Source organism: Nanorana parkeri, unplaced genomic scaffold, assembly GCF_000935625.1.
Source record: "Nanorana parkeri isolate BGI_ZX_2015 unplaced genomic scaffold, ASM93562v1 scaffold220, whole genome shotgun sequence".
In the NCBI taxonomy this organism is placed as follows: domain Eukaryota; kingdom Metazoa; phylum Chordata; class Amphibia; order Anura; family Dicroglossidae; genus Nanorana; species Nanorana parkeri.
The window spans coordinates 928602-947196 of record NW_017306488.1 but is presented as its reverse complement, the minus strand read 5'-3'; the positions used below and the strand labels follow the sequence as shown (position 1 = coordinate 947196).

Genomic DNA, 18595 nt, shown 5'->3' with positions numbered 1-18595 from the left:
CAGGTTAATGACAGGGTGATAGTGGCTGCATCTGTCAGCGGCAGTCCATGTGCGGTTTGGGATAGATGATTGTCCCTGGATGCAATCTGTCTGCACCCTGGTATTCCAAACCGCAGATAATTGTTCCATGAATGATTACATGCAGGCTGCTGATGCCGCTGTGACCCTGCAATTAACTTGGATGGAAACAGTGGCTGCATCTGTATGGACATACCTGGGATTCCTGATGCAAATATCCATAGTTTGTCGCCTTAGGAATCCCCAGCCGCAGCCTAAAGCCCTGTGTGAAGGTAGGCCCTATGCACACAAGCATTCTGCATTAAACGCACGAGAAGTTATCTGGGAAATATTTAAAAAAACGCTTCCCAGATCACTTTTTCCTTTGTTCCTGGGTTTATGCCACATTTAGATGCAATTACACAGGCTACATGGTCCCGGGACGCAGAAAATTCTAGTTTGTTTAAACAAAGCTAGACAGAAGGCACCTAGACATTCAGCAATAGCAAAGCATTGCATGCTTCCAGGTGCGTTTAGAAATGAGCTCCTAACACACTTTTTTTTTTCATTCCTGTGTACACGAAGCCTAAAAGTTGTTTTTACTTCCCAGATAACTTCTCCTGTGCTCAGAAAAGCTGAACTGTCAAAGGAGCTGGGCCAAATATTGTCGACCAAACTGTGACTGCAACCAGTCAGCTGCAGCAGCTGTCCTGATATTCTAACAGCTAGTGCTGGCTGTCAGTTACAATAGCCTGAAAGGGAAGATTCCCCCATCTACTTTTTTTAGCATGGATGGGGAAACCGAGCATTGCCTCATGCACTACTAGTGCAAGTTGCAGAAACCTTTGTAACTTTCTTCAGCAGGTAGCCAGCTTGAGTCCCTATATAGTCTGGTATGGTTCTTGTCCCTCTGCCACCCTGCAAGATTAGATTAAAGAAGTCAATGGGGATTTCCTGACCTCCAGGCATGCTCCCAGATATGTAAAATGTCACACTTTGTGCAGTTTATTAAAAGAAACCTGTAATGAGAAAAATAAGAAGGCTGCCATCTCCTTCTGAAAATGCTAATTCCCTGGCAGTCTCTGCCTTTAATACTTTGAGACAGTAACCTGGAACACTCTTGTTGAATATTGAACACAGAACCCCAGAACAGCAAGGCTAGTATACTACCTGTTGTGTAGCAGATTTGTAGAGGACTGAGCTAAACCAAGCCAAATGGCAGGCATCTAGTTCACACATTACATTGTATGCTTCATGCCTGTGCTGTCTGGTATAGAAATGGAAGTTTTCCGATCACAAATGGGCCTCTTTAGCCTCCAAAGTGGTCTGCTGTGGTGGTAGCTCTGCAACTGGGGTACACCTATACTTTTCATTCTTAGTTGTGTTATAAATGCATGCTTTCCTTGCATAGCATGCCCCACCTCCCATAGATCTGTAACCACATCATACTCTGCAGACTTCCTGGCTGTCAGTGCTTGGTTAACAAGAGAATTCGCCTAGCCTAATCCAGCAGCCGGTTGTCAAATCCTCATTCTGTCCACATTCTCATCATCTTGCTGATATCAGCGTTTATAAAAGCCCAAACATTAATCTTAAGATGCAGGCAGTTTTGGCAAGCAGCTGTCTGGCTACTGGGAGTCTATTGACATGCTAGCAGTTACGGTATAAGCAAAGGACATATTTAGCCCTGGGAATGTGCTAATTGCTGCTTTTACAAAGTGCATGATCAGGCATATGGAAATGATTTGAAACATTAACTGAGAATTTTCATTTCTATGTAATCTTTTAGATACAGAACCTCAACAGCATCCTTTCATTTCCTTTGGACTCATTATTGCGAGTAGATTCAAAAGATGGCCGAATGGTACGTTTAAAGGCTTTCTCATTCTCATTCTCTTTCTCATATTATTATTATTATTATTATTATTTGATCAGATCGTGGTTTTCATTCTTTGGCATTCCTATAACACCTCTTTTTATGTCTGTGCAGGAACTGAGGAAACAGGCAGACAAGAGCTGGAAGGAATGTGAGATAAGAGCGTAAGATTACTGCTTCTTGTAGATTGTTAATGTGTGGTGTGTAGTAAGGCAAGCAGGAACTTGGTCCATGATAATGGGATAAACAGCCCCGATGCTGGCGACGTACACTGTACGTCGTCAGTCACGAAGGGGTTAAAGGAAATATTTGGCGAGAGAAACTTGGAGGGTCCCATTTGTGACTTCTTCTTTTAAAAATGGCAGTTGCCTGGCTGTCGTGTTAATCTACTAGAATTAATTATTTGAGTCGCTGACCTGGAACAAGCCTGGAACAAGCTTGTTCCTGACCAAAAGCCAATCATCTGTTTGAAGTGTGTGTATGGGTGATGTAATTAGAACACATACCTGTTGATCCTCCTTGAAACCCTGCCTGCTTGAAACTTTATGTATAGGGTGACAATATTGACACAGTGCCATTAAAATCACAATCAGTGTTGTCACCCAGGTGTCCACAATGTGGGCAAAATACCCTGATCAAGAGCTGGAACATCCACAAGGCAGGTTTTTAAGACCTTCTGGATTTTCACAGGGTCCATCTACATTCATAATTTTCCTGAAGGTGGGAAGCACAGTTGGTCAAATCAAGGCAAATGCCTCCGACTTTACAATGAAGGATGTACTTGTAGGCCATTAGTGTTTGATGGGAAGGGTCATGCCAGTACAATGCAAAAAGGGCAGCTCCTCTGTCACTTTTGACATCCGTATCAATGTCAGTTAGAGGGATTAGGGGACCAAAGCTGCAACCTTGCTAAGGGCCCTTTTCTGAAAGTAAAGGCCATATAAAAAATGACTTTAAATCTGAACTCTAGGCAGTTACAAAATACACATATTGATACAGCTCTGTATTCATTTATAAACATTAACAGTATATTTTAAATGCAAGCAGTGTAAGTACCTGAATTTGACTCTGTATAGACCACTTGCAATCTACTGTACAGAGGATGAGAGGAAAAAGCAGTAAAAGGAGCTAGTGCTGATGAGGAGTATGCTGATTGGAGGAGAGTGTCAAAGTCATAAAGAGATTATATCATCGCTGCACTGCTTCTCCTTTCAGTGTCCAGTCACAGGCTTGGATTGGGTGCAATACTCCTCAATTTCAAAGGAAGTAAGTTAAATGATGCTGGCCAGAAACCCTAGCTGAGGCCATAACCACTAAGAAACCTTAAAAAAATGTAAAGGTGCGGAAATGTAAATAAAAAACATATTTCCTTTTTGTTTAAGGTGTTATTTGAGGTTTCCTGGCCTAAACAAAATTTCCGGTGTTTGTTTGCACTTTACGTCCGGTTACATTTCAGTTAAGGATAGTTTTCCTGTGTTTTCCTTAGACTGCACACTTTTTCTGCTTGGACAGTTCTATAAAGCATATAGAAAACAAATAAATATCTAAGTAGCTGAAACCTGAAATACTCAAGATTAACAGTGTACACCTTAGGGTAGTCAAATTTCCGGCTCTCCAGCTGTGGTCAAACTACAAATCTCATTATGCATCTGCCTTTGGGAGTCATACCTGTGGCTGTCCGAGTCTTGATATGCCTCATGGGCTTTGTAGTTTCCTCACAGCTGAAGGGCTGAAGTTTGGCTACCCCTGGTGTAGGCTTTGAGAAGCGGTAGACCAAATTTCCAGGTGCAGGTACCACACCCCCAATGTAAGCAAAGAGTTAAAGAATGAAAGGAGAACTATGGGGTCAGTGTTTTTCCCCATAGTTCTCCTTAGGGTAACGGGAGGACACAAACTAGCGTCCTCCCGTTACCCTAAGCTCAGCCGGAGCGGATCCCGACTTAGACGACGGGATCCGCCCAGCTGCGTGAGTGACAGCTGGCTCTGCCTATCCAGAGGCAGAGCCAGCTGTACCCGCCCCCTCCCCCGTCCGTTCCGCCAGTCAGCGCTGGCAGATCGGAGCGGGCAGAGGGGAATCCAGCCCCTCCCCCTGTCACGGCAGAGAGCCGTGACAGGATCGAGAGGTGAGCGAACCCGGTATGTGTTCGCTCACCTCCCAATCTACTGAGCCGACCTGTGATAGTCTCATTGTCACAGGTCGGCTAGAACTATGAGGTGAGTGAAAAGCACTCACCTCATAGTTCTCCTTTAAGGTAAATTGGGGCTTTAATGGTAACCCATAAATGTGTGCAATAAAACATCACATTTTTTATTAATACAATTATAAAACCACATTCACCTAGTTAAAAGTGTTTTCCTCATACATTGATTTTATACAACTCCTACACTAATAGCAACTTGCTTTTCTCTGGTATCAAAGTGGTGGGTCTATCAAAATGAGGACTTGTTGCTTTCAACTTGTATGGGGTGCTGTGGTGGTTTATGTCTCAACACATTTCGCTGTGTTAGTTTCCTCAGGAGAGAGGTGTACAAGCTATCCGAGCATGCAGGAAAACCTGATAAGAGCAATGGACGCCAACCCTAAAGTGGGGGAGACCACAGGAGGGTGCAGATATGATGACAATGACCGCTGAGGACTCCACTGTAGTATATGTAGTGGTGTCCTTCTAGTCATCTCTCCTGTGAAGTGGTTTTTCCTTACACATAGATTATAATTTATGGGCTACCATTAATGCCCTATTAACCTTCATTCTTTGACTCTTTATCCCTGGTGCAGACCATGGCAATGCCAACACTGAGGTGGAGGGGGGTCGGGGGACATAAGAGGAGGCAGATTCGATGATGGTGATCACTGAGGACTTTCCTGTAGTATCTCTAATGGTGTCCTTCTAGTCTTCCCTCCCATGAAGTGATGTTTTATCGTACACATAGATTATAATTTATAGGTTACAGTTAAAGCACCATTTTACCTTCATTCTTTTGGCTCTCTACCCCTGGTGTAGATCATGGCAATGCCAACCCTAAGGTGGGAGGAACCATAGGAGGGGGCAGATGCAATGACGGTGACCACTGAGGACTTCTCTGTAGTATCTCTAATGGTGTCCTTCTAGTCTTCCCTCCCATGAAGTGATGTTTTATCGTACACATAGATTATAATTTATAGGTTACAGTTAAAGCACCATTTTACCATTTTATTTTGTGTTAATTATGGTCATAACAGACACTTTGTGGTGTCTACGTTTAAGCCAGATTTGTACTTTTAGAAACCCTATGCTTTTAAATACAAAGTTTATCTGAAGAATGTCTAAAACTAAGAAATGTTGTCACCGGAGCTGGGCTTTAAAGCAGAAGTCCAGGAGTGATATTTTATGGATACTTACAATGGTCCAGCTTTGCTCAATGTAAGTTTTCATATCTGATATCCAGAGGGCCAATGAGTAGGCTGAAAATTACTGTAGTAGTCAGTGCTATATACCAGGATAGCCGTAACCTTTAGGTGTGACTCCATTGGCTTCCCCCCGCACACTGAGTAAAGGGAATCGCTCACTTGGCGCTTCCACCATTCAGAGAATGCCTTGTATTTCTCAATGAATACAAGGTGCTCTCTGATTGGAATTATGAAATTATGACATTATCCACTCCATTTTCCTCCTCATCCAATCAGAGAACGCCTTGTATTCGGTAAAAGGAAATACGGTGGTGCTGAGCAAGCATCGCCATGGGCTTAGTGTGCGGAGGGGAAGCCACTAGAGCTGCACCTGGAAGAGACCAGCTATCAGTGTATGAAGTGCAAACCAATAAAGTGTTTTTAGCATCTCCAGGGGTCCCTTGAAAATCAGATAGATAACCAATGTTAGTATCCAAAAAAGATAATTCCTGCAGTTCTGCTTTAAGATTAAAAGTGATTTGGTATGTCTTGTATTTATATTTGGTATATTATATTTCTCTATGTAATGTCTCCTATAACCATGCTGCTGGCACCTTTCCAAGATTGAGGTGAGAACACACTGGTTTTCCATATTGTTTCCTTCTTAACCACCACTAGTGCAATGGTTCTTGGGTGATTGTATTTGACTCTGTCTTTGCAAGTGATAGGAATGATAAGGTTGGACTGAAATCTACAAAGCTTCATCTCTCCCTGCAGGACAAAAAAAGCTCGCTCAGGGGGGTCTCGGGCAGAATTAGACAACACGGAGGACGTTGAAAGGGAAAGAAAACTGTTTCAGCTTAACTCGTGTGAGGTGAGCAATGTAGGCAGCATGGGGAGGCAGGGATAGGTAGGCTGTAAATAGCCTGCCACTTCTGTGTCCTTGAAAATGGATTGCCCCTGCTTATATTGCTTTTTTTCTTTATTATGCTCTTTTTTCAGTATCTTCTAAAACTAGGAGAGCTGCAAATGAAACAAGGTCCTGATTTCTTAGAGTGTCTTATCAAAGCTTTCCATGCACAGAGAAAGTAAGTATGGCACAAATGACAGCTAATAGCATTTCCACCTTATCTTGTGTTACCTTCCCTACAAAGAGCACTCAGTGCTGTACGTGTCACTTCCTAATATGAGGCCTGTGATGTACAATGAATGGAAAGCAGCCTGATGCTGTGTGTGTGATGGGAACAAACCTATAGCTACTACCACCACAGTCTAGAATAGCATTTCTCAACCTGTTTGTTATAGCACCTTTAAAAGTATGCATAATGTAGAAGCACCTCAGTCTATAATGTCAAAAATATAAATGTAAAAAACAAAGTGTGGTCCAGCCTTTCCCAAAATCACATCAGAAGCCCCATTCACATCAGAGTCTCCTCCTTTCACATCAGGATCCCCCTTCAGATGAGGAGTCCCCCTCCTTTTACATAAGAAGTCCCACTTTAGACCAGGAGCCCCCTTCACATTAGAGTCCAGTCCTTTCACATCAGGAGCCTCCTTCATATCAGGAGCCCCATTCACATCAGAGTCCCCTCCTTTAACATCAGAAGCCCACTTTCACATCAGGAGCTCCCCTATACATAGGTGCCCCCCCCTTCACATTGGGGCTCCCTTACATCAGATCCCCCTTTCACATTATAAGCCCCCCTTTCACATCAGAAGCCCCATTCACATCAGGGTCTCCTCTTTCACATCAGATGCCCCCTTCACATTAGAGTCCCCCCTTTTCACATCAGAAGCCCCATGCACATCAGCAGCCCACTTCACATCAAATTCCCCCCGTTTATCAAAAGTTTGAAAGTACCCCTGACAAAGCAAGAAGGCATCCTGGTTGAGGAAGGCTGGTCTAAAACACTATTTTATACTGTATCTCTTTTTTAACTAGACATGTTACATTGTAGGTTTAATGTGAGAATAGGTGTTAATGTATATGATGGAGGGTTTGGTACACATACACTTAAGGGTTGATTTACTAAAGGCAAATAAGCTGTTCACTTTGCAAAGGACTCTTACTGAGCTTAGTAAATAGGGGGAAGCTCTGCTGACTTCCATCGTCCAATCATGTGCAAGAATGAATACATTTTTTTCTTTATTTTCCTTGCTCCTGTGAATGGGTATTATAAGCAAAGTGAATTTTGAGTGACTGGATTCCCCCCTCCCCTGTCCGATCCTCCAGCGCTGACTGGCGGAACGGACGGGGGAGGGGGCGGCAACAGCTGGCTCTGCCTCTAGATAGGCAGAGCCAGCTGTCACTCAAGCAGCTGGGTGGATCCAGACATAATTGTCGGGATGCGTTTCAGCTGCGGCGCCTCAGTATACCGCGAGCTGTAGCTCGCGGTATACTGAGCTTAGGGTGACGGGAGGACGCCAGTTTGTATCCTCCCATTACTCTTAGGAGAACTATGGGGAAAAGCCCTGACCCCATAGTTCTCCTTTAAGGGAAAATTTCCTTGCAAAGTTTATATTTCCATTTAAAAAGAGCCTATTTGCCTTTAGCAAATCAGCCCCCCTATGTCACACTGGCAACCTTGACAGCTGGCTTGCCTTAAAAGTAACTGTTTTGAGAGACATAAAATTGGTGGGTAAAGCTCCTCCTTAACAGGTAGGCATTGTACACTTCTTGTATAGGTAGAAGAACCAGCTTTGAGGTGACTACCAAGTAGCAAATAACAGTCAAATAGGCAATATTTTAGAAAAATGCAATACATCTTTGCAATAACTGTACATTTCCTAATGTATTATCCCTTTAAAGTCTCTACAAGTACAGAAAACAACCTGTTGATCTGCCAGAAATGCACTCACCTCTTGACCCTTGTTGTGAGCTGACAACACACAACCTTTTTGGTGTCAGCCTTGCCTAGTGTCTTTTGCTAAACTACTTAACTGCTCCTATCCTCAGGTCTCTACCACATAAATAAGGATGTTCAGATACCAAGTACCGTACTTGGTACAAGTACAAGTACAGATACTTTTCCAGCTCCAAGACTAGACTAGAGAAAAATAAAAAGTTATGAGGCAGCTGTCATTTTTAAGGAGCATACAGAGCTCCTGGGATTTGTGCATCTCTGTTTTCATGTATGATTTAAAAATAAATAAATATATACAGTATATAAGGGATGCACCAATACCATTTTTTTCAAGTCCAAGTACTCACAGATACAAGTACTGATACATTTTTGTTTATTGTCATGTGACAGTTTTTCTAAAACAATATCGACAAATGATTTCAGGACAGTGGATGAGCACCAGAGCTAGGTCCCAGCTGCAACTTCTGCGACCCTGGTAGTTCTCATGAATATGCCAAGTTTCGGCACTGGTATCTGAACATGCCTATAAAGGATTATCATTTTGTAGTCCAAGATAAGAATCTCTTTAAGATAACACAAGAAATGTGCAGAGGATACAGTACACCTCTGAATCTCTGACATGGTCAACATGTTTTTGTGCACTTATCAAACAGGTATAACAAAACACAGTTGTGTATTAAACAGCCAAGAGGGAGCAAATAAGGGAAGTTTATTGTTAGGGTTTATGTACATGTCCCCAGCCTGTTATTAACCACCTCTCTGTCTTGGGTTTTTGGTGACTGCATGCAGCTGATCTCTCTCATTACTTCCTGTGTATTCTACCCAGCTCCAGGGGAGCCCTCCTAGATTAATCCTCCAAGTTGCTCAACCAGCCTCTTTTAAATATAGCAATGTCTACGCTCCCATACTGAACCATCTTTTGCATCACCCCGCCATTACTTGAAGCCTGCATAATGAGAGCTGCCTCTACCCTCACAGAGATTAGTCTTTTTAGGCAACCCCAACATATCCTCAACGACACCTTCTTGCACTGTGAAGTCCCCCTATTGGCACAGGCCACCTGCTGCCAGTCACAACCTAGGAAAAATTCCCTTGAAACAGGGGAAATCCCCCAGACCCGCTGATCACTTGTAAAGACCACCTGTCAAAGCCTTGTATCTACAGGATGAAAACAAAATGCATTGATCCTTTATGATATTGTTCCTTCCCTACCTATTTGTGTAGTGTTTGCTGTGATCTACATTCTAATTACATTATGTCTTTATATGGCACTGTAATATTTTCGATCTAGCTTTTTTCAGGATGGATTAAATGCTTCACAGAGTCTCCTTCCTTTCATTGAAAAGATATCTTCTTCTTTGCATACTGTGAGTATCATTCTGACTGGAATTCTCTTGGTCATTCTGTCTATAAAAGGTATTGCCATACTTTATGTGCTTGCTCAGTTTACTTAGGGAAATGCTTGGTGATGTACTTGTAGATTCACCAGACTCAGGATGAAGAGCTGAAACAACTTTCAGAAGCTCGAGAAAATCTTCAAAAACAACTACAATTAGAAACAAAAGAGGTGGGCAGCTCACTATAATTAGTTAAATAACTAATTGCATTTCCAGTTCAGTATGTATGATGTTTTATACAGTAAACTGTACCATTAATAATCAACATAGCCACACGCCATTAAAGTGTACTTGAAATACGAATGTGTCTAATTGAGAAAAACATTTGTTATATGGGAACATGATACACAGTCCTCAGCTTTATATTGAACTTTCTATATTTTTAGGATGGAATAAATAGAAAAGATTCTGGATACAACTTGCACCAACAGCAAGGTGACAAACAGCATGGAACAGAAAAGTCTGGTTTTCTATACAAGAAGAGTGAAGGGTACAGCTTAAATACTTTATATAAAGTAAACTCCATATTCAAGAAGTATTCTGGTCTAAATGATAATCTGTATATAACCTGCTGTGAAGAAGCTGTTATCTGGATGCATTATCTGGATCCCAATTAAACAAGTTTGATGGTGGGTTTGAGCTGTCAGAGCTGTAAAAAAAGGCAATTCAATAGATAATTTATATTATAAAGTAAGTCACTTTACTACACTTTGGTATTACATATCCATCTAAGACAACTCATGGGTTGTAATCCCAGGCGGAGCATAGGGGAAATTTTGGGGGTCACAGGTACTAGCATGTGTTATTACTTGGTATTATGCCCTGTGTACCTGTCATATAATAATGGTGTTTACCCACCTTGTGTCATTACTACATCAGGGGCATTTATGCCAGACAAAGCAGATCTGTGCATGTCTCCAACTTAATATTTATGTGCCCTGTAAAAGTGTTTCCCAACATAGCCTTTTCCTAATCAAATAGACGCAATAATAGTACAAATGTAGATTAGGAGGGTGCTGGGGTTCAGGGTATGGACAATTTATGTCCGTACCTCTGGATTTCAGGTATTATTCTCTCAGTGCCTTTGAGGCGTTCCAGAATATAAACAGTTTTGCAGGGGCCTTTTAGTTTATTCTGGGTTTTCTGGATTGGAACTCTGGAGATTTCTAAAGGTGCCCATACACCTTACGATTATCGTACGATAATCGTATGCGATCGAATTTTCGAACGACAATCGTACGTGTGAATAGAGTGCCCGAACCGACATTACTGTACAATCGTACGACTTTTGACGGTCAAGCATGTTTGAAAACTTTGCTCGATCGTACGATTGTCGTAAGGTTGCTGGCGTTTCCGTCCGTCAAAAGTCGTACAATCTACACTGCGCATGCGCGAACGAAAATACGACAAATCAATTACCGCATTTCGTCCAGGTGCTTTTCGTTAATTACGGCTAAATTAATCTTGCGATCATCGGGGCAGGATGGGGCTGTCGTACAAAAATCGTACGACTATTCGATCATCGGACGAAAAGTTTCATCCGATTATCGTAAGGTGTATGGGCACCTTAAGTGTTCTGAGTTGGATGAAATCTCCAGTCTCCAATCAGGTGGCTAAGAGCAGCCTCATTAAGAGTCCACACCAGAGCTCAGGGGAATTGGTGTGTGGTGTGCTGGAGGCACACGTAGGCCAATCCAGGTGTGGTATGTGCTGGAGGCACACGAGGGCCAAGCCAGTTGTGGTGTGTGCTGGAGGCACACGAGGGCCAAGCCGGTTGGTGTGGTAGAGCCACACGAGGAACAGGGCTGGAAGATTATGAGTGGCTGAGAGCCAGAAGTCCTCAGACTGGGACACAGAGAGTGTATGGGACAATCTGAGAATGGTGAGATAATACACTGTTTGCTGAAAGACAAGTGGACTTTATGTTGTACTGCAGAAGAAAGCTATTTTCTGTTATGGAATAAATAAAAGACTGTCTTTATTTATGTTAAAACAGCTTCAAGACTGGTCATTTATCGCTCACCATTGTGCTAACTACCCCAAATATAACTATATGCAACATAGGTTGCAAATCCTATTCTTTTGGCCCCCCCTCCTGCTAATGCTGCCTTTTCTGTCTACCCCTCAGCCTGGTCCTGTATGTACATAGAGAATTGTCCAACAGACTATTTTGTAAAAACAATGCAATGAAAAATACCTTCACTTTAGGACTTGAGGTCAAATTACAGGTATCCTTAGCTACTGTATGTACTTCAATAAGTATTTCATCTTTGGTCAGTACTTGTAGGGTGCTGCACATCCAAAGGAATGGCAGACCCTGGGACTGAAAATGTGTATGTATTACACAGGTCCTTTACAGAAGGCTAACACTGCACTGCAAGGGTTAACTGCTCATTTTTCTCTGGGGCTTGAATACAGAAGATACACTCACCTGATCTTTAGTCCTGCGATGGAGAGTGCTCACCTCTCTCTGCTGTGGTATGTTCCTCGGCGTCTTCATGTTTATTGCAGATAAATGGACTGCATTAGATGTGATGATGTGAGCGAGGCTTAGATGGCTGATGCCCAGGGGAGAAAGGGCTGTGGGAACTGGTCTATTACCCAGACAGGATATCAAGGATCAGGTGAGTGTTTTTTTTTGAGCCCCTAGACCAAAACGAGCAGTTAACCCTTGCAGTGTGGAAGTAGCATCACTGCATGGGTTAACATTTAAGATACCTGGAGTTCTTCTTTAACATTGGAAGTTTATGGAGTTTGACTTTTATTATTGAATGGCAGCTTGCCATTGCTTGATGATCTCCCGTGTAAAATCACCTGTCATCTCTTCCCTGTCAGTATAACACTTTCACATTAGACTACTTTTATCTTTGCCTTGTCTTTTATGTTTTAGCATACGGAAAGTTTGGCAGAAAAGAAAATGTGGTGTAAAGTATGGGTATCTCACAATATCTCACAGTACGGTGAGTGATGCTCATTTCTTTAGTAGAAACATTACTGCATGCTAAGCATTGCTTAACTTTCTGTGTATGGATAAAGTGCATATCAGTGTAAATATACAGTTGCTAACTCAAGATCACTTAAAGGGAAACTATACTAAGACAATTACATAGGCATCCATTGCTTGCCTTCTTCAGAGAACTCCTTGTGTGTTTAGAAATATCAGATTTTAGCCAATGCGCACTGTTCTGCATTGTATTAAATGATTCTTTGAAAATCACATTAAAAGTAATTTGTAATTTGTTATATAACATTCATGTTTTTACAAGGTTGGTCATCCATGTTTTTTATTAAATACATTATATTAAATACATAATTAAATACAGAAATACGTAGATTAACCACTAGATGGATCTCTGCCTTTGACTTGGCATCATTCAGTCTGCCTGCTTAAAGAGGAACTTCACGCACACTCATCAATATTATTTTCCATATGCCACCTGCCTTTTAGGCTCATTAGTCCTGGATAAACATTCATACAAGTTCAGCAAAACCTGCCCTTTTTTTCTCTATCCGCTCTTTTGCTCCACATCCTGTCTCATGCCACCATATTTTTTTTATGTCATCAGTAGCTGGCGATGTCACCGTGTTTCATGTTACACACTGAATATTGTTGTAACATAAAGCATGGTAGAAAAGGTAAACTTAGCCTTTAAAATGATTGAGCGTTGTCAACCTACCACATGAGTGATGTGATTTGCTGGATCACCAGGTAAAAATAAAGGGAAAAAAATGAATGCAGCCAACAACACTAATAAGGTTATTAACATCAAGCTACCATACATTCGCACTAATATCTCTATACACATTTTAAATGTTTTCCTTAGAAATGCTTATATTTTATAATTAACCTGCTAAACCAGAAAAGCCTTGAAAAGAGTATCATTATGAGCTGTGCCTGGACTAGTGAAGATTATGAGGGAAGGGATTCAGAGCATGGAGGATTTCATTTAGTGCCGTATAGCAATAATTTATGTTTTTATAGATCCTGAATGCACAATTCAAACATACCATTAAACTAATTCATTAAGTGTGTCATGCACCATACGCTACCGATTTAGAGTACAAGTTTTGTTTCCAATTAGTTTCCAAGTTTTACTTCCTTCATATTTATGAGTAATGTTCATCGTGTACGGAAGTCATACTTAATCTAAACATGAAAAGTGCCTCTCAGTTTTCTTTTAATTCACATTATGTACCTTTTTTTGTACTAAACAACCAAACAATAGTCTGGTCAAATTTCAGTTCCTGTATATTATTAGTATGGTTCACAGTGGATCTCAATCAAAAACATTAGGTTTGCACCGATACCAATACCAGTATCTCAGCTGATAATGGTCATTTTCACGAGTACTTGTGCTCGTGATACTTCCCCAATACTAAGGGCTGATACCAACACTTTAAAATTTTAAATACATTCGGCTGCCCTAAGGTCTCGCTGATGCTGGGGACCTCGCGACAGCCTTGTGGGGACCTCGCAGCGGCTATTATCCTCTTCCTCCTCCTTCCTGCCTCCTGGCTGAACCCACCCGTACAACACTGGAGAAACCCGACACATCCTCCTGAGATCGCAAACAGCCCTGGGCAGACTGCGCACAGCCCTAGGGAGACTGCGCACAGCCCTGAGGAGACTGCGCACAGCCCTGGGGAGACTGCGCACAGCCCTGGTGAGACCGCGCACAGCACTGGTGAGACCGCGCACAGCCTACTAAGGGCTGATACCAACACTTTAAAATTTTAAATACATTCGGCTGCCCTAAGGTCTCGCTGATGCTGGGGACCTCGCGACAGCCTTGTGGGGACCTCGCAGCGGCTATTATCCTCTTCCTCCTCCTTCCTGCCTCCTGGCTGAACCCACCCGTACAACACTGGAGAAACCCGACACATCCTCCTGAGATCGCAAACAGCCCTGGGCAGACTGCCCGCAGCCCTAGGGAGACTGCGCACAGCCCTGAGGAGACTGCGCACAGCCCTGGGGAGACTGCGCACAGCCCTGGTGAGACCGCGCACAGCACTGGTGAGACCGCGCACAGCCCTGGTGAGACCGCGCACAGCCCTGGTCAGACCGTGCACAGCCCTGGTCAGACCCCACACAGCCTCCTGAGTCCCCACACAGCCCTGGTCCGACCCTGCACATCCGTGGTGAGCAACACAGAGTATGTAGCTTCATATTATTCTGCATTGCTGTATAATGTTTGCATCAGTATCACCTCCTGAATGCCAGACAGCCTCTGCTCTACTGCCCTCTGAAAAGCTATCCTTCGCAAATCACAGTGTGGTGGAGCCTGCCATCTGAACAAGACCTAAAAGAGTTATGACTGAAGTTCAACTTTGTTATTTCTGTTATTAAAGGAAATTGGGCCAGTCTTTGGTAAAATACAGAGTAACTGTAAGCTGCAATCTAAGATGTAATTTTTTTATATATTTAAATCCAGAAAGATGTACAGAATGTTGCTACCAGTATATTACATTTCAAACATTGTTTTGTGCTGCATGTTTTTGGATATTTCCATTGCAGTTTTCTGCTTCTTGTTTTTCAGATTAACCGGCCTCCAGCGAAAATTAAGTTACTAACTTGCCAGGTGCGGCCAAATCCAGAAGACAAGCGCAGCTTCTATTTAATCACACGTGAGTTGTAGAGAGACAGATTGTCCACACACACATGTTTAGACTTGTGAGGAAAGCCAAGCATTTGTGCTAAGCTACAAGAAAAGCAATTTTTATTCCCCCGGAAAGAGAAAGTGATGTTAAGTTAAAAAGGATGCATGGCAGTGATATTTCTAGTTCAGTAAAAAATCTAAAAGTTAAAGAACAACTGTACTTCCTACTTGCTGCAGTCACGTCCATACATCTGGGAAAGCTATACTCTTGGCAGCCTCAAGCGGTCACTCAGAGCAAAGCTTTCCCATAGAAATGAATGGCTGTGAGCGGGACCGCTGGATGGGGTCCCAAGGTAAGTATAAAACCTAGTGGGCAGCAAAAAAAAAGTATATAGAGTTTAACTTTTAAGAGTGACTGTATGCTAAATTCACTGGAATATTCCGATACCGCTGAATGTCAACGCATGCACTCTTCTCATGTGTATTTTTTGAATTGTGAGTGCCTTTTAAATATAAATATCTGTTTAATAGTATATTTTAATGGTGCCTTCTGGAGCTAGAGAAAACTTAAAGTGAATCTGTGCTTTGTTCATGTGGGGCTAAGCAACAGGTTCCATTAACTGTTGCCCCCTCCGCCCCCCCCTCCCCCATTAGCACATAGTCACCTTCCCTTTGTTCCCCTATATCTCGGGTTAAGCATCAGAGAAGCAATACCCAGTAGCTCAAAGTATTTGTGAGCATTTGACTTCCCATACCCTCCCACAAAACATCACTGGTCCTTGGTGATTGGTTGCTCACCTGGGGTCGGGGACAGTATACTCAGCCCTGCATAAGTTCCAGTGGTAGTTACAGAAGCAGATCTACTTGATGTTATTAGTAGTACACTGGTAAATATTCTTTTCTTTGCTTCCAGCAGGTAATTGGGGAAATTGGGGAGTATGAGAAACATGAGTATGTGCAGCTTGGGAGGGCAGCAGTTAAAGGGTTATTAAACCCTCCGTTTTTTTGCAAATATTTTGCAAATATCTACCAGCAAGCAGTAGATATATGCAAAAAGTGTTTAAAAAAATGCTTTGAAAAGGGTTAATGCTTACCTGTGTCTCCCGCGCGCGCTCCCGTCCGAAAATGTGAAACTTCTCGGGCGGCCGCAAAGCATCTTGGGGTGGCAGGCGCATGCGCAGTTCACATTTTCGGCCGGGACGCGAGGAGAGACACAAGGTAAGTCTATGAACGCGTGCACCCGCATGCAGACACCATGGGACAGGAAGTGCCAGCAAGCTCAGAGGAGTCAGCGCTGGATCGGAGACCCGCCGCAGCGCTGGAAGATCGGATTAAGAAACATTATTTAAGGTAAGTGCTTTAATTAACATTGAGGGGAGAGAAAAAGATTTTTGACTTTAATGTCACTTTAAGTGAACCAGTTTGCTTTGCCCTGCATTGGAAAAGCAAAGGCTGGCTATAGATTAGTGTTGAGTACACAGCTGTTTATTGTCTTATTGCCTTTATTGTCTCACCAGTTGAGAACCCCGGTTCTATAAGGTGCTGACACAAAGTGAAGGAAATGTTTAATAAATACAAACCCCAGAGCTATTTAATAAATGTAATTCAGTTCCGTCCTATATTTTCTCTGATAAATGATAATGTCCAGTGGCTTTGTAGTAGTAAGAAAGTTCACTTTTGTGTAATACCTACTGTATAACTCTGTGACTGTAAAAGATCCTTTGGAGCATGAAGACCTAAGATTCAGGTTTGAGAGCAGGCCTCACAGTCCTTGGCTTATCACAGATGGACGTGGTGTTTCCGTCCGTCAAAAGTCGTACAATCTACACTGCGCATGCGCGAACGAAAATACGACAAATCAATTACCGCATTTCGTCCAGGTGCTTTTCGTTAATTACGGCTAAATTAATCTTGCGATCATCGGGGCAGGATGGGGCTGTCGTACAAAAATCGTACGACTATTCGATCATCGGACGAAAAGTTTCATCCGATTATCGTAAGGTGTATGGGCACCTTAAGTGTTCTGAGTTGGATGAAATCTCCAGTCTCCAATCAGGTGGCTAAGAGCAGCCTCATTAAGAGTCCACACCAGAGCTCAGGGGAATTGGTGTGTGGTGTGCTGGAGGCACACGTAGGCCAATCCAGGTGTGGTATGTGCTGGAGGCACACGAGGGCCAAGCCAGTTGTGGTGTGTGCTGGAGGCACACGAGGGCCAAGCCGGTTGGTGTGGTAGAGCCACACGAGGAACAGGGCTGGAAGATTATGAGTGGCTGAGAGCCAGAAGTCCTCAGACTGGGACACAGAGAGTGTATGGGACAATCTGAGAATGGTGAGATAATACACTGTTTGCTGAAAGACAAGTGGACTTTATGTTGTACTGCAGAAGAAAGCTATTTTCTGTTATGGAATAAATAAAAGACTGTCTTTATTTATGTTAAAACAGCTTCAAGACTGGTCATTTATCGCTCACCATTGTGCTAACTACCCCAAATATAACTATATGCAACATAGGTTGCAAATCCTATTCTTTTGGCCCCCCCTCCTGCTAATGCTGCCTTTTCTGTCTACCCCTCAGCCTGGTCCTGTATGTACATAGAGAATTGTCCAACAGACTATTTTGTAAAAACAATGCAATGAAAAATACCTTCACTTTAGGACTTGAGGTCAAATTACAGGTATCCTTAGCTACTGTATGTACTTCAATAAGTATTTCATCTTTGGTCAGTACTTGTAGGGTGCTGCACATCCAAAGGAATGGCAGACCCTGGGACTGAAAATGTGTATGTATTACACAGGTCCTTTACAGAAGGCTAACACTGCACTGCAAGGGTTAACTGCTCATTTTTCTCTGGGGCTTGAATACAGAAGATACACTCACCTGATCTTTAGTCCTGCGATGGAGAGTGCTCACCTCTCTCTGCTGTGGTATGTTCCTCGGCGTCTTCATGTTTATTGCAGATAAATGGACTGCATTAGATGTGATGATGTGAGCGAGGCTTAGATGGCTGATGCCCAGGGGAGAAAGGGCTGTGGGAACTGGTCTATTACCCAGACAGGATATCAAGGATCAGGTGAGTGTTTTTTTTTGAGCCCCTAGACCAAAACGAGCAGTTAACCCTTGCAGTGTGGAAGTAGCATCACTGCATGGGTTAACATTTAAGATACCTGGAGTTCTTCTTTAACATTGGAAGTTTATGGAGTTTGACTTTTATTATTGAATGGCAGCTTGCCATTGCTTGATGATCTCCCGTGTAAAATCACCTGTCATCTCTTCCCTGTCAGTATAACACTTTCACATTAGACTACTTTTATCTTTGCCTTGTCTTTTATGTTTTAGCATACGGAAAGTTTGGCAGAAAAGAAAATGTGGTGTAAAGTATGGGTATCTCACAATATCTCACAGTACGGTGAGTGATGCTCATTTCTTTAGTAGAAACATTACTGCATGCTAAGCATTGCTTAACTTTCTGTGTATGGATAAAGTGCATATCAGTGTA

At 42.6% G+C, this 18595-nt stretch overlaps 1 protein-coding gene across 1 annotated transcript in view; it reads left to right on the top strand.

The window, feature by feature from the left end:
* Nucleotides 1-18595, top strand: part of ASAP3 (ArfGAP with SH3 domain, ankyrin repeat and PH domain 3) — a 45735-nt gene that overhangs the window by 7810 nt on the left and 19330 nt on the right. The window contains exons 4-12 of the mRNA XM_018555965.1: nucleotides 1787-1861; nucleotides 1988-2037; nucleotides 6018-6114; nucleotides 6243-6328; nucleotides 9396-9471; nucleotides 9585-9671; nucleotides 9888-9991; nucleotides 12392-12461; nucleotides 15039-15126. Coding sequence (XP_018411467.1) covers nucleotides 1787-1861; nucleotides 1988-2037; nucleotides 6018-6114; nucleotides 6243-6328; nucleotides 9396-9471; nucleotides 9585-9671; nucleotides 9888-9991; nucleotides 12392-12461; nucleotides 15039-15126 — 733 coding nt within the window. The remainder of the gene's footprint in view (nucleotides 1-1786; nucleotides 1862-1987; nucleotides 2038-6017; nucleotides 6115-6242; nucleotides 6329-9395; nucleotides 9472-9584; nucleotides 9672-9887; nucleotides 9992-12391; nucleotides 12462-15038; nucleotides 15127-18595) is intronic.